Source organism: Anarrhichthys ocellatus, unplaced genomic scaffold (genome assembly GCF_004355925.1).
Source record: "Anarrhichthys ocellatus isolate YVR2014 unplaced genomic scaffold, GSC_Weel_1.0 scaffold83, whole genome shotgun sequence".
NCBI classification, from domain to species: domain Eukaryota; kingdom Metazoa; phylum Chordata; class Actinopteri; order Perciformes; family Anarhichadidae; genus Anarrhichthys; species Anarrhichthys ocellatus.
Genome location: NW_022280113.1, coordinates 111,853 through 127,208, shown reverse-complemented (window position 1 = coordinate 127,208; position 15,356 = coordinate 111,853). Strand labels below are relative to the sequence as shown.

Below are 15,356 nucleotides of genomic sequence, written 5' to 3'. Positions count from 1 at the left end.
TTCTTTTTTAATAAATTTGCAAAAATTTCTACATTTCTGTTTTTTTCCGTCAAGATGGGGTGCTGAGTGTACATTAATGAGAAATAAAATGAATTTTAGCAAATGGCTGCAATGAAACAAAGTGAAACATTTAAAGGGGTCTGAATACTTTCCGTACCCACTGTAAAAGAAATCATGCAACCAAATAAAATCAACTGTCCATGACTTCCTGTGTCATGTTTAACTGAACGACTACAAAACTGAATTTCCTCAAATGAGACGGTAGGGTTATGGACCCGCAGGCACCCAAGTGGAATTTATTAAAAAACAAATCACAGCAATCTGATGGCGACGGCGTCCAGGAAAGTGCAGCTTTGGGACTACAGTGCTGCCAACTTGAGGGTATTGCAACAGGTTGAAATTGTTTTGCAGCTCTGCCTCAGACAGCGCGCCAGAGGAGACAGCAGAAGGTGGGACCTAACCCTCTAACACCCTGCACTTTACCATCAACAGCCATCTGGTACCTGTAACGTTCTGTCCCTTTACATCCATTCCAGTCAAGATTTTTTACTAAATTTCACTTTCAACTTATGGTTTTGATCATAAGGTGATGTTTTTCACCCGCTTCCTCACTTTTTTCGCTCCATTCACCTCGTCTCTCTCTGCAGTCAGCAGTCAATCATACCTGATGTGTCCTCCCCGTCATCTGACCTCACCAGCCTCCTCCTCGCGCTCCTCCTGCTCCACCCCCGCAGTCACAAAAAGCCTGCCGCTTCCGGGGAGGAGCTTGCGGTCAGCCGGGGTGTTGCCGCTGACCTCGACCCCCACCTTCTCGGAGCTTTAATTAATAGGTCTATTTGCGGGGGGGGGGGGGGGTGTCTCAGAATAGCACGGATGAGTGTTTCAGTTAGCAAATGATTGATGGATTCAGGGACACGCGCTGCACTGCCATTTCCTCCGACAGGTACCTGCTGCTGCAGTGCACTTCTGTCCTTGGGTGGATGTTTCAAGGTAGCGCTGCAGTAACGGGGCTGTGTGCGTCTGGTGATGCAGACTAGTGGGGACGAGCAAAAGCGTGTAAAGAAAACCGTTTCTTCTTCATAACGCATTAGGGTTAGAATTTGTTTTTAAAACATTATACTCCGGGTAAAATTAACAACAAAACGACCCCCTTAGAAAACAAAACCCCCTCACTGAAAATGAGCATCAAAATCACCAGTGAGGAAAAAAAAAAAAAAATCTAAATCGGGTGCCATGGTAACCATAGCCCTGCGATGCTCAAAAGTACAGAAAATGCTTCACTACATGTGCTGCATGTTAAAGAACTGCTACTACCTACACAGAAGCATAGAGCACAAACACATCAGGCCACACTGTCAAGTTCTTCAACACCTCTAGCTGTAAGTATAGTTGTAATAATCATCTTAAATACAGTCAAAGCACTGAATTGCTGAAAAAGCTCAGACAGTTTCCTTGCGCATCGATTACTGCACCTTCATATTAAAAACACAAAAGCGGCTCAGATCTATTGAGATCTTGTGTGCCTTTGCAGCAGGAGGTTAAGGCGACTCGCCGGCAAAACACTTGAGCATATAATCAGACAATAATACAACATACTGCGAGTGCACCACACTGGAAAAACAACAAAGAGAAGAGAATCCCTCTGCATGCTCGTTGAGGCTCTCTATGCCAGCACTTTGAAGCCTTTCAGGCAGTGAAAATAAGTCAGCCGTGCTCCTGACTGACAACACCTGAGGTGTCCCTGTTGATTCCTGCGCTGAGATACAGATGTAAGCCCCAGCACTTCCTCTGGAGATAGTTATTAAGATTTCATAGGGTGCAAAAAAACAACAACCACGACGTGTTAAGAGTGAAGTAGTGAGCTGCAGACATGTTCCCATTTCAAAGGCTGCTGGTGGAACTCCAGCCTAACGCGCTTTAGAGGCTGCTGATACGAGCCGGTCCCCAGGAAGTGACCATGAGATGGCAGCCGCTACAGATTAAATCTAAAACTTTATTTGATCTAAAAGTAGTTCAGGAGTTACTGCAAACAGCCAATTCCCCGACTGTACAGTACAGTCCAATGGTGTGTGCCCGTGTGGGGGTGCTGTGGTTGTTATTTACCTGAGGGAGAGTCATGGAGCTCACGCTACGCACCACGCTTCTGCCTTAAGCTACAATACGTTTTACACGTTTGTTGGAGTGAGCGAATCAGATAAAATCCAAAAAAGTAAATCTCAATTTATAATATGCTATATTTATTGTGATGGATTAATATTCTAGACAAACTGTATTTTGATGCTTTGGCAACATTGTTCCTGAAACCTTCACGTCAACAAAGCCTCTTTGAATGCTACATTTTCTGGAAAAATCTATTGTGAAACCAACATGAGCGTCTTTGCTCAGAGCAGGGTTTTTCAAAATGGCCTCCATCTTTCTAAAGAAAGCTTTCAAAAACACAACAGCGAGCTACGTTTAAAAGAGGTTAAAAATGCACGACGTGAACGATTATTCTCCGAGTTTGTCGAAGCGTCATTTCATTTCATTTTCAAAGAAACTAAGAAAGGATTGGAGTATCATTTGCACCGAATTGCTGCTGCTTTGCTCTTAACTATCCAAATCCTAGTTTTTCTGTTAAAATTCTGCTTCTATGGACCTCAGGACAAGAGCGCCAGATTTTATTGAGATAACCTCACGAGAAAAACAACAAGCCGACGTAAAACGTAAACAAGAATACAACAGAGAGATCCATACGTGTGCACACTAGCACACACTTGCAATGACACAGCATTGACGGTCTAGGAGATGTGTGAACATCGGTGTCATTGTTTAACTGAGCCTTTGTTGTGACAGAGGTTGAATGACGACCAGAACTTTACTCATTTAGCACAAAAGACAAAGCGAGGCAACAGTGGGCCCTAAAATGGGTTTCTTCTGGTCTCGTCCCGTGTCTCTAAAACAAGCTCCTGTGAGCTTTTTTTTTTCCAGATCAAACCCTGTGACCCTTTTTCCACAACGCCCAGGAGAAATGTAGAGAAAGTACTGGAGGATATAGATGATGGCAGATTTCTCCACTTCTTTACCAGTTACTGTATTCATTATTTATGTTGAAGAATGGAAAAAGAAAGGAGGTATAACACGCGGTGTGGTGCTAAATGAACCATCCATGGACAACAGATGTATCGTTTGTTTAATAAATTTAAAGTTGCTGAGATTGCACGCGGCAAACCGTGCTCCATCTGAAGACTGATCCAAGAGGCCGGTTAAGTATCTCCGTAATAGAGTAAAACCCTGAATGGGTCTTTTGACATCATGTCTATAGTCCAGATTTAAGATACCACTGTCACCTGCAATTTGTCAAGAAAACATAGCAAAACAAATTCACTGGTTCCAGCTCCTTAAATGGGAATATTTGCTGGTTTTGAAAGTCTGCTATTAAAGCAAAATGAATGCATTTGGTTGGCAGATTAATTTGTATAATAATGAGTTGCAGCCCTAGAAAACATAAGAGAACACAAGACAATAAAGTGGCACAGGGCGAAGAAATTATATGGATTAGGACAGCAACGAATTATGGAAATATCATCTTCAAATGTCTTGTTGTGTCTGACCAAGAGCCACAAATTCAAGTTTCCAATTTTATTTTAATTTTTTGGCCGATTTGAGAAATCAATTATTTTACAAACTAACCGTTTTAGCTCAAGTGTGGTAAGAAGACTGATTTCACCTGTGAAACTGTGGGCGCTAGTGTTGAAACTGACATGAAACCACAAGTTCACTCTGAATCCCACGAGAGCTTTTCTCCTTAGTAGTGTCACTGAAGGAGCTCATTATGTACATTAAAAAAAAAAAAAAGGGCTGTTGTCACAGTTTGACAATGCTTGGTCTCTGGCCAAGTCACACCCTGGTGAGGAACTACATGGAGCCTTGGATGAGATAATCAATGGGTGCGAGGTTCCTCGCGGGGTCCTGCGCCTGCTAAAAACCTGGAGTTACATTTGATTTATTAGCGGCTGGACGCCGTCAGGTGGACCAACCCTTTAGCCGCAAACACCAGCTGAGTGGCATGAGGCTATCAGCTAAACTGCTAGCTAGCGTGTGTGCGTGAATGCTAGCCGGCTAGCGAGCTAGGTTGTGCGTTTTAGGCAGATGGATTAAGTGAAGCTTCTCCCGGACAGGCTAGCAAGACGACTCGTGTCTTCCAAAAACACAACAGGCAGTTTGAAGCAGTGCAGCCCTCGTGTCAGGTTAAGGGGAGAGCCGAGTCTTTAAAAGGTAAACAGTGAACAGCTAGCTAGTAACGTTATGTGGTACCTTTGTCTCCTTGATGTCCTGCTTTCCTCCTTCAGGGTACCACTGGACGCGGACAAATCCCCTACAGAGAGGCTGACTCGGGATGTCCACAGCGCTCTCAGTGTCCGAACCACACGGGACTCGTCCTCCTCCACCTCCTCCTCCTCCACTCCCTCCGTCATCGTCGAGGTCCGAGTCTGAGATAAACTCCTCCTCGCCGTGGATCCTCCGTACGAGGCCAAACCGGACTGAGCCGCGATACCGCCCGGAGACCAGGTCGTGGGAGAAGAGCAGCCGCTGGGAGCCGTCCGCTGTGGGAGACAGAGCCATGGATGGAGGCTCGGAGCCCGGGCTGGCTGGGGGAGACAGGCCCGGGGTCGCTTCTGCTGCGTCCGTTGTGGCCACAGCATCCGATGCTACGGGCTCCGCCATCGCTGCTGTTGTCAGGGAGTGATGCTAGAGCGCGAGGATGACGGTGGAATGAAAAAAATGTAACCTGGAAGCAGCGAGGTGCACGTGTTTACGTCGTTACGGAGAGCTGCGTAACTAGCGCAGTGTGTGCACGTCATCACGCAGTACCCCCTCTCACCACTGAGCGGCAATGTGAGCCTCAATCGTACCTGTCAATGTACCTGTTCAATTACGTTCTGGACGATGGAAAAAGTAACGTTTTCCCAGAATATAGATGGCTTTTTTTCGTTGTTTTGTTTTTACTTTAAAAACTAACCACAAACAAAGAATATACCTACATGAATGTATTGTAAAGAGTTGTTAGGTGTGTCCCTTGAACAATTATAAATGTTTTGAAACGTATTGTTTATTTAATATGCTTCTAATATTGGTACAAAAATATTTTTATTTGTTTTATTGTTATATTTTTTGTACATTGAATATATATTATCTGTTTTATATTTATTATCACTCATATACTGTTTATTTGAATTGTGTTTATTTGCCCAGTAATGTTTGTTGATACTGTGAAATAAAGGGAAGAAAACAATTGAAAAGCTTTGTGTAACAAATACCACACATATTACGGTAATCAGCGTTGCATATGTGTCTGACCAAAATACCAAAAAAGCAAAAAAGCAATGATTCATTTAAATTATTTTTTTTGAGTTTTTAAAGTGTTTTGTTTGTAATATGTATAATAAGCATATCATTTAGTTATCGCTACTGAGAATTTAACAAACAAAAAACATGACTTAGGTAGGTTTGCAGTTTTCAAGGTGTATATATCAAATTGCATTTATTACATACATGAAAATAAAGTTGTGAACACGCTGAATATCTATTAGAATCATTATAACTGTATTTTAACTGCTACTGTGTAAAGGAAATACTGCTGTTAAAAAACACCTTTTTTGTTTAAAGTGTTTGCAAACCAAATGTTATTGCACTTTTGTTCATAGCAGTACTTTTAAAATAAAAGTGCGCAATACACTACTTTTGAATTCATTATTGAATTTTGTGCATAACAATGCGATTAATCGCAGAAAAATCGTGGGATTAATCGCGATTAAAAATTGTAATCGTTGCCCCCAGCACCAACAAAACAATGAGATATTGGGAGTCCTGATAAAACCTTGATCCCAACAATATTTGAAACATATCTTAAAATATAAAAGAGTGTGCCTGGAAAAGCTTCGCACACATAAAACTCGGTGTTTATCTGGAGATGGAGATTACTTTCAGCCTTGTGACCCTCACAGGGAGTCCACCTGCTCTTGGTGTCCGTGTCCGTCAATTAAACCTCCCCTAAATACCATTTCACAGTAAAGCACTGAGCTCTGATGCTGCTGCTGTAGCCTTTGTGAATACAAAACGTGCGGTTTCACCTTGTGGGAAAGTCGCATGACGTTAGTTAGGTTGGGTATGGATCGTAACTGTTGCTTGTTGAAATTCTCGACACACGCAGTTTATTTTAAACACTGAGGAGGTGACAAACAAACTACACGGCCCGTAATCCTCTTAAAGATTATGGAACATAAAGCGTGAGCTCGACTTAAAGGGACAATGGAAAGTCTCCCTCAGAGAAGTCACATGAAGAGTGGTAAATCGAGTCCTTAAAATGGCCCAGTCCATTACCAGGGAGCATTCAATCCTCTCGGTGTGACAACAATAAATGACTCCGACGTTTAAAATAAGATACGATAAGATAAAATAATCCTTTATTAGTCCCGCAGTGGGGAAATAATATAAAATATAAAATATACAGACAGTTTAATAGTGAACCAATCAGAATAGCTCATATACCTTTCTAAATCTGTCCGTACGACTCCCACTCTATAACACATGTGTGTGATTGTTACACCTGATGTTACAGTAGCTCGGTATTCATGTTTGTGTGAGACCGCCAACACATGATCGGTAAAATCCAAATCTTTAGCCGGTCTGTTGGTGGCATGACTAGGATAATTCTCAACACACCAATAACAACCTTCTGACCCCGACTGAATATGTTTATTGTTCAATTTACCCACGGGGACATGCTCATTCAGCTTGCTTCAGGATTATAAACCAAGCGCACATGCGCACCGAGCGTATAAATACTGCAGGCGCGCCGCTCTCTATAGTCTTCGCGCGCAGTTCTGTTACGCACGGATCAGGCTTTTTTTAGACGAGGAGTTCTACTCGCGTTAAAGGAGAGAACAGCGCGAAAGAGAGACAGTCGCCTTTGCTGTACTTTCAAATATTTTAGGGGGGGAAAACCAAACATAAGAGCATGTCAGTGGTGAACGCAGTGTCGTTCATGGGGCCGCTCCATATGCGCTCTCCGGTGCCGCGGGGCCGCCGACACACGCTGCCGGCCAGCGAGTTCCGCTCCCTCAGCCCGGAGGATGCCATCAGCGTGTTCGAGATTGAGAGAGAAGGTAAGCAGAGTGTTAATGATTCACTTAATTAGCCCTACAGCACTTATTATAGCTGTCTTAGTCACTTCAGGACTGCACATTTACGCACACGGTTTTTTGCCCTCATTTTAAGGGAAAACAGGAACAATATGCAGCCTCGGTTCACGTTCTCACTCGCATACAAACTTCCACTCATTAATAATCACTCTATGGGAAGAATAACCTCCGTTAATCACATTTACAGAAGATACTACATATATCTTTTCAATGACCGTATTTTACATTTAATGTGCGGCCCACTACAAAAGGTAGTTACTATGGGGATTTAACTCTTTCCAGGTGAGTTGAGTTGAGCTGTCTTTAACTTGTATAACATCCCTGGCTGTGAGTATCTCCTCATCACATTCTCATAATAGTCAGAACGGTTGGGAACGTTATGTCCACTTCCCCTGCATCCAGGTGTCTAATTTCCTCCTCCTCCTCACAGCCTTCATCTCAGTGTCCGGTGAGTGTCCTCTCCACCTGGACGAGGTGCGTCACTTCCTCACCTTGTGCCCTGAGCTGTCTCTTGGCTGGTTCGAGGAGGGACGTCTGGTGGCTTTCGTCATCGGCTCACTGTGGGACCAGGAGAGGCTTACCACGGTAAGACAGAGCGGAGGACACCTGGACAATGATTTACCTCAGGCTGACCGGCAAGGAAAATGCAAAACCAGGTTCAAGTCAGATTAACGGAAGAGAAAAGAAAGATTTAAAGGCATATGTATAGTATGATGTCTTTGGGAAATTCAGTGGGTGGATCAACAGATCCACCTAAATGTTGAAATATTCACAGGTGTGGGAGTTGAACAAGCTTCAGCATTATTATGGCCTCTAACTCATACCACCTGAAGCACGATGAAGGACCCTCAAGAAAATGTTACGCATTTCATAATTCTACTAATCTGAAAATGGTTGACAGATTCAAAAGTTAAATTTCTCACATGCTCGTTCAATATGCATTGAAATGCAGGGTGTCTGTATCTGCAAAAAAAATAATCCAAAAATGTTCAAAAGCATGAATTAGAAATAGAAAAAAATGTATACACAACATCATAAACACATGTAATTAAGCATTAAATGTGTTGTGGACTTTTTCAGTATACATACAAATCTTAATGGAGAGCAAATGTGCAGGGCAATGCAAAGTATTCTCAGAGGACAATCAGAGCTCTGAAGACAATGAAAACAATGATATAGAGGTCAGAGGTCAGACTGTGTCAAACTAAAATTCAACTCTTTTAATGTTAAGACCAGGTTTTTGGCACATCCTTGAAGCTCTAAAGATCTGCGTCAACTTTATTTGCCTTAATTTCCCAAATGTGATTCTGCTGTCCAGCACCAACACTTGACTTCTCACAGGAAGCGATGAATCAGAGCTTAAAGTGAGAACGCTAGTGTCAGCAGCTTTTATCAATAGTGTCAGTTACATAATCAGCTGAGGTGATATACCATCTGACCCCCAAACAGCAGAGAGACAGCTGGACTCAACATGGACTTTTTAAATTTGCCATCCGAAGCCCAGCAGGATTCTCAACAGAGCGGCATTTACCTGTTCTGACACCTCTCCCCTCCCTCTCCGTTTCCCAGGATGCCCTCACTCTCCATAAGCCTCACGGGACCACCGTCCACATCCGCGTCCTGGCTGTCCACCGGACCTTCCGCCAGCAGGGCAAAGGCTCCATCCTGATGTGGCGCTACCTGCAGTACCTCCGCTGCCTGCCCTACGTCCGCCGCGCCGTGCTCATGTGCGAAGACTTTCTGGTTCCCTTCTACCGGAAGTCGGGTTTCAAGGTGAAGGGCCCCAGCGAGATCACAGTGGGGCCCCTCGCCTTCATCGAGATGCGATACCCAGTCAGGGGCCACGCCTTCATGCGTCGGAACAGCGGTTGTTGAGGACAGGAGGACTATCTCCCTGGCTTTCTAGCGGCATTGGGACCAATGCCCTCTTGGAAACAGAATTTGGGGTTCGTCTGAGCAGCTTGGTGGTACGCCGGCGACCAGAGCAGTGTTCGTTGAGCGTCACTGTGGGTGAGACCTGCTCATCAGGCAGCGAGGCGAGCTGAGACAGAGTCTGCGGACGGCCGGGAACAAAGAGCCGCCATCCAGCTGTCAGCAACAGCTGTTTGGAAAAGTGGTCAGAAACTACAAATATATTGATCTGTAGTTTAAAAACAAATCTTTAGAGCAAAGTACTGAAAGAATGTAAGCACTTATTTAAAATGTACTTTTGTATGAAACTCATTGATTTTGAAAAACTGATTGTCGTATTCAATAGGACGCAGCTGCCTTGTTTCTCTCTTTTTCATATTTGTTATTTAACCAATCTAACAGTGTCTGGCTCTCTGTGAAGCCAATTTGTTAGTCAAAAAAAAAAATCAGTGTTACAGTATTACTGTTTATGTTACCCTTTGTGTCACTATGATGACGGTACGACTATAAAGTAATATGCCAAAGTAAACCGCCAACCTTCAAGGACTGTGGAATAAGAATACAAAGTGAGGGGAATCAGCGATCAAACATCACAACATAAGTTAATGTGTTCACTTGAACGTGCTTTTCTGTTCTTTCATATTAAGATTTGATTGGACCTGTCCGTCTCAATCAGTTGTATATTTACCGATTTATATTTAGTATGTTTCCTAAATATATATGTGCTTCAAAATGTCTCCTTGATAGTCTCCTCTTGCCTAGAAAATCACCACCTCTGCCTCCCAAAGTCTTGAATCAAGATAAATATCTTGGGTTTTTTCCACATTTGTTCTTCAAATAATAAAAAGTTATATTTTCCAGCATGTCTGCTTTGAGTTCTTTCATGTATTTTAACAGTTCCTTCACGGAGTCCAAACAGTGGCTGTTCTGGAGCTTTCGATCACCTCGCATGATTTTGAATAGTTGTATTACAGGAATTTGTGCCAATTGTTAAATGTACTTTAGATTCATGAGAATATAATATGCAGTTATTCTCACTTTAATGTAAAGCTCTCATTGGTGTGGCACCAGAAATACAGAAAATGTAGAGAAATTGATGTCGGATACAAATCCTCTCCAACACACATCAGCTCATTACTAGAGTGGCATTCATGTTGTCATGACTGTGTTAACACAAGTGCATTTTCACATATAAAATTGAAGCAAAACAGACCAGTGCCTTGACCTGACATTGTTTTGAAACGTTCCCTTTTTATTCCAATTAATAGAAAACAGTGAAATGATTTGGTCCCGATGCAAACACAGCAGTGAAACTGCAGCACATACAGTCCTGACTGAAGACGCGGGTCGTTGCAGGTTCAGATCAAAGACTCGCATGTCAGAAGGCACAGTTAAGAGGTTTCCTAAAAAGAGCTCACACGTATTACACAGTGTATAACAATAAACTAGATCCGAAACAAAAGACGGGAGCCCGAGGGAGAACTCTGTCATGGACCGCAACCAGAGCAATCAGCTGCTAATGTCAGGACAGTGTATACGTCGGGGATTTACTTGCATTGTTTTTGTCAAGGACAGCAACAATAAGTGTGAATAGTAAACACAAAGTCTTTTACGGTATATTTCACAAACACATTAAGGCGCTGGCGGAACGTAAATTACATCTTGTGATTCTATGACCGTTTGCTTTCACAGAGTCAAACAAAATACGGCAAAACATACTAGGATCTAACAAAAACGCCTGTTTAGATTATCACTCCTGGAATAAATATTATTTTCACAATTGTTTTCAGAGTAAATCTACGACTGTGTTTGCAGCAGTGACGTACAGAAAAACATGAGGGATTGGGAAGAACAACATGCATATATCAGCAGCAGGTGTAGCTGCTTTGTAATGTGTTCATCAGCGTGCTGAGAGTTGATCACAGGCTGTATGCAGAAGTTAAAAGAGGCATCTGTGTAAAATGGCATAATCTGTTTAAGGCAACGAGTGGTTTTAGATAGAGATCTCACCTTAGTTGACCACTGCCATTTCACTTGAAATATTTCAGGTGCACAGGTAATACTCAAACATTTCACTGCTCCAAACAATATTGACACGCTTCGGCATTCACGAAACAGAGAGAAGCAGCAGGACTGAACGGCAGCGTTTGTAGTGTTTAACCCAGTGTTACCGACAACATGAATTAGTGGCAGGAGGCATCCGATGTATCTCAGTTCACTGGGCCACAAGATACCCGATGACCCACCACAGCGTCAGTCCTCCTTTTCATCTCAGCTGTTTGTCGTCCACAGGGTTAAAGGGAAACACAACTGGAGGCCCGAGGGGATTTATTTGGCTTCTTTAGATTCAGGGGACTTTGAGCTGAAGGGACCAGCCAGTCTCTCGCTCTGTGGACCATTTTCTTTAGGTCCACCCAGCTCTCTGCAGTTTTGTCATCCTGAGTATCGTTTCCTGTCCTCCGATCACTAGCCCGTTAGCAAATGAGCATGCTAGGTAGCTCCAGACTTGACTGAGGATTAAAAAGTAGGAGTACAGTTTTAGGGAGGTGAAGGCTGAGGAGACGAGACGGATTCAGTTCCATTCACATGGACTTTGATCAGTTCCTATGATGAGCAAATATAACAAAAAAACATTCTTAATTGGCCACCGAGTTGACCTGGTCAATGGCTAGAAGATATCGGATCAGTAGCACAAGTCACGTCATCAGTAGCCTCGAGATCAGTGCACCACATCGTTAATGTCATGGTCTATGTCGTACCGCTCGCAGAACTTGTTTGTGAAGGGCAGGCAGGTGAGATGCTCCAGCCAGTGCCAGTTAATCGGGTAAATGTAAAACCAAACGATGAGCGAGGAGACCAGCCCGATGTAGGCCAACATTGAGACAGCGATGAGGATGCGTTTCCGGTACTTGTCAAAGGTCCCGAAGGTGACGTAGGGCAGGAAGGCGAAGGAGAGCAGCAAGCCGCTGAGGAAACCGAAGATGTGGGCGATGTTGTCGATCCATGGCAGGAGGCCGCACAGGAAGAGGAAGAGGACGATGCCCAACAGCTTGAGGAAGGCTTTCCATGGCTTCTCCAGAATCTGCCAGCCTTGAAACAGCTCGACAAACAGGCAAGCGAGGAGTCCAAACTGAGACCCTGCTGGACCCACCTGTAGGGAGAGAACAAGGGGAGAAGACAAGTTAAACACTGTAATGGGAAATATGCTTCATCATATCATATTAAGTTTTAAAGATATAAGTCAGACATATGACAATGAAATAAGTTTTTTGCATGCCTTGTGTGCTTTGCAAGTTTCACCTGAGGACCAAAGGTGAATATTCTAGCATGAACGAGATAAAAGAATAGATCCCTCTGTTTGGATTGATCAAATCAGCAAGGCACTCAAAGTCTTGTTTGCTTTTGCTTACAAGACAGCTAAAAGGCTGATAATCCTGATTTCATGTTTGAATGTCCTCCAGCATCATCAGACCTTTGAGCAGATTAAAACAATATGTGTCTTGGTGTCGTGTCAGCACCCGTGTCTAAATACCCGTTTTCCATTGGATGATTTACCTAGGTGAAGGTTTTTTTTTTTCAAGGATATAAGGACGTGATTTCTGTGACTTAACCGACAGCCTCCCTACTGCACACTGAGATACATGTCAGTGGAGACGCTCTCCTATTTGCAAATATTAAAAGACGAACAACGTTGATTCTCTCGAGACTGGAAAACTCTAACTCTTCTCCCGATTGATCATTGAAATTTTCCATAACAACACTGTACCACAATCCAGTTAAAACCAAACAAAGGAAGGTTTAGTCCCGACAAAAACATGCAAGAGCTCTTCTATATTCCTACTCCCATAGAACCCCCCCCCCCCCACACGCACACACAACGTATCCAAAAGACTAAGATGTAGGACTGAGCACTGGACACACGCATCATCTCTGATGTGTACCGGAGATAAAATGCTTACATCCTGCTTACTAGTGACGCGGGGCTTTTCAACAGACCTTGACGTTAGTTGACAGCGTTCAGATTTGATTCCATAACAGCAATCTGTCTTCTCACCAGTGAGAACCCACTCCACTCATTCGGTAGATAACACCGCGTTATGCAAGTGGGTCATATAGATCGGAGTTAAAATGTACAACAGATCATTAAATACTAATTTCCCTGACAGCAGAGGACGATGGAACTTTCATGTCTGCTTATGTTGTTTGCACACTGCTGTGTAACAACCAATCCAATTAAAGACATAAAAAACACTCCTAGTCTTTCATAGGTGAAAGCTGCAATCCATAACTTTCCATATAAAGACGATGAAGCGCCTAAAACAGCATGCAGTAAAGTTATCTGGTAAGTTGAACAGATGCAAAACATGAATATGTAGCGGAGCATTCTGTGTTACTTGGATTGCTGTTTAGTAATAGCAAGCCAAGAAAACTGATGTTGTCTTTTGATCATCTTTCTGCAGAGTTTTAGGAGTAGCAGTGAACGTTCATTATTCCAGTCACAGCTGCCACAGGGTCCCCTTAAATCAACAGTTACAGGATAATCCACTTAAACCGCCTCCTTAAGCGCCTTGACCTTCCTTTGTTGTGCTTTGCGTGTGCTTCCTCTGGTTATTATTATTATTATGATGGTGGGATTTCTGGCTCTCACGTCAAAGTACGTCATAGCTCACCTCATGTCGCGTCACGCAAATATCAGGGGAGAGCAATTAGTGTCGGCTCATGAAGACGATAACAGATTTCTGGATGACATAGAGGCAGGAAGCTTTTGTGTTCATAAAAAGGTGCAGAATCAAGTCCAGTCTTTGCTAAAAAAAAGAAATTGTTTAAAAGGAAAGAAATGTGATCCCATTCACTAAGTACTGCAGCACCCACACAATGGCATTCGACTAATCTCTTAAAGAGACACACCGTCGAGAACAGTGCCAGTAAAATGTAGGTAATCCACAGTGTTTTTCACACGGATCAACAATTTGTTTTTGAAGAGATTTTGCAACTTCTATAAGAGTAGAGCTACTCCAAAAAAAAAGACAGAGGCACTGTTTAAAAAATCAGATGCTTATTTTTCTCCCTGTGTGGCATAAAAAAAAATCACCTAGTTAGTTGCAGTTGACATCTCTCTCTCTCTATTTGTCAGTCAACCATTGTTTGTACAGTGACGTCTTTTTTCTTGAATTCTCTCTTGATGATTCTACAGGTGGCAGTCTGTCTTTTTTAAAGTTCTTCTATTTATTCAATATAAGCTGCAACCAATATAAGCAAAACCAATGTCTTCCTAAAAGGTTGAGGAATGCAGACATTAATTAAACTTCAAGGCTATGGTCTGTATTTGTAAATGTCAGCACAGGTTTTTCTTTAGATGCTCCACATATTCCTGAAACATTTGTTTCCTTTTTTTGAGGGATGATTAGAGCCTAAATCCAACAACAGCACTTGGTTGGATGACGCTGCTCTCTTCATAGCAAAGACTCAGCTGCAGTAAAGCAGTCTCATAAAGTGTTATGAGACTTACACTAAGCTCAGTTTCTCCAGGTACTTACACAGTTAACACCATGAGGTCCTTTGGGTTTTGGGTCTTTAATTCATTCAGGGAATGTTAATGTAATTATATCTCACATCTGTCTCACACCAAAGACATTGACCATCTCAGAGAACGACATGACATGTGTGTATTCGACTGTGTGAACACGCGAGTGTGTCTGCGCATGTAAGTGCATGTAAGAGCTTACGTACTAGAAATAAATCAGCTTCCCTTGGGAAAACTATTGGCAGAAAAAAGAAGTCCCACCGAGTCTACTGTACACGTGTGCACTTTATGTGCATTCTATGTTTTTGCATACTGTGAAGAACTCACCTCAGCTCTGTAGGGCAGGAACAGGGCGGAGGCGATGTTTCCAGTGATGCCACTGAGGATATAGATGATGGAGATGCGGACCCAACCAGCCAGCTTCTCCAGGTCTCTCAGTATGGTCATCTGGAACACCACCGACACCAGGCAGTGCAACAACCTACACACACACACACACACACACACACACACCAGTCAGAGAATGATGCATATGTGCGGTCTGCTCGTATTTCCACCAGTGCATTGCATCATATACAGTTGTGTGAAAAAGTGTTTGCCCCCTTCCTGATTTCTTATTTTTTTGCATGTTTGTCACACTTAAATGTTTCAGATCATCAAACAAATTTAAATATTAGACAAAGATAACAAGTAAACACAAAATGCAGTTTTTAAATGAAGGTTTTTATTATTAAGGGGGA

The 15,356-nt window shown here is 42.9% G+C and overlaps 3 protein-coding genes across 3 annotated transcripts in view; 1 reads left to right on the top strand and 2 right to left on the bottom strand.

The window, feature by feature from the left end:
• Positions 1 to 4,788, bottom strand: part of ube2o (ubiquitin-conjugating enzyme E2O) — a 28,475-nt gene extending 23,687 nt beyond the window's left edge. Inside the window, exon 1 of the mRNA XM_031874603.1 lies at positions 4,294 to 4,788. Within this exon, the coding sequence (XP_031730463.1) occupies positions 4,294 to 4,704 (411 nt within the window). The 5' untranslated portion in view covers positions 4,705 to 4,788. The remainder of the gene's footprint in view (positions 1 to 4,293) is intronic.
• Positions 4,789 to 6,997: 2,209 nt separating this feature from the next.
• Positions 6,998 to 9,638, top strand: aanat1 (arylalkylamine N-acetyltransferase 1). The gene is made up of 3 exons (XM_031874671.1): positions 6,998 to 7,145; positions 7,612 to 7,766; positions 8,751 to 9,638. Exons 1-3 carry the CDS (start codon positions 6,998 to 7,000, stop codon positions 9,054 to 9,056), a joined length of 609 nt encoding a protein of 202 aa, XP_031730531.1. The 3' UTR covers positions 9,057 to 9,638.
• Positions 9,639 to 9,810: 172 nt separating this feature from the next.
• LOC116398413 (inactive rhomboid protein 2-like) lies at positions 9,811 to 15,228 on the bottom strand. The gene is made up of 2 exons (XM_031874672.1): positions 14,944 to 15,228; positions 9,811 to 12,243 (listed from the first exon to the last, which is right to left on the bottom strand). The coding sequence occupies exons 1-2, from the start codon at positions 15,061 to 15,063 to the stop codon at positions 11,812 to 11,814; spliced, it is 552 nt and encodes a 183-aa protein (XP_031730532.1). The 5' UTR covers positions 15,064 to 15,228; the 3' UTR covers positions 9,811 to 11,811.
• Between the last annotated feature and the right edge of the window lie 128 nt (positions 15,229 to 15,356).

Bases quoted from the DNA above. Each gene is read 5' to 3' on its own strand.
- aanat1 (XM_031874671.1), top strand. From the start codon at position 6,998: ATGTCAGTGGTGAACGCAGTGTCGTTCATGGGGCCGCTCCATATGCGC. The intron at 7,146-7,611 runs GTAAGCAGAGTG...TCCTCCTCACAG, and splicing joins GTTCGAGATTGAGAGAGAAG to CCTTCATCTCAGTGTCCGGT. The intron at 7,767-8,750 runs GTAAGACAGAGC...TCCGTTTCCCAG, and splicing joins ACCAGGAGAGGCTTACCACG to GATGCCCTCACTCTCCATAA.
- LOC116398413 (XM_031874672.1), bottom strand. From the start codon at position 15,063: ATGACCATACTGAGAGACCTGGAGAAGCTGGCTGGTTGGGTCCGCATC. The intron at 12,244-14,943 runs GTGAGTTCTTCA...CTCTCCCTACAG, and splicing joins TCCTGCCCTACAGAGCTGAG to GTGGGTCCAGCAGGGTCTCA.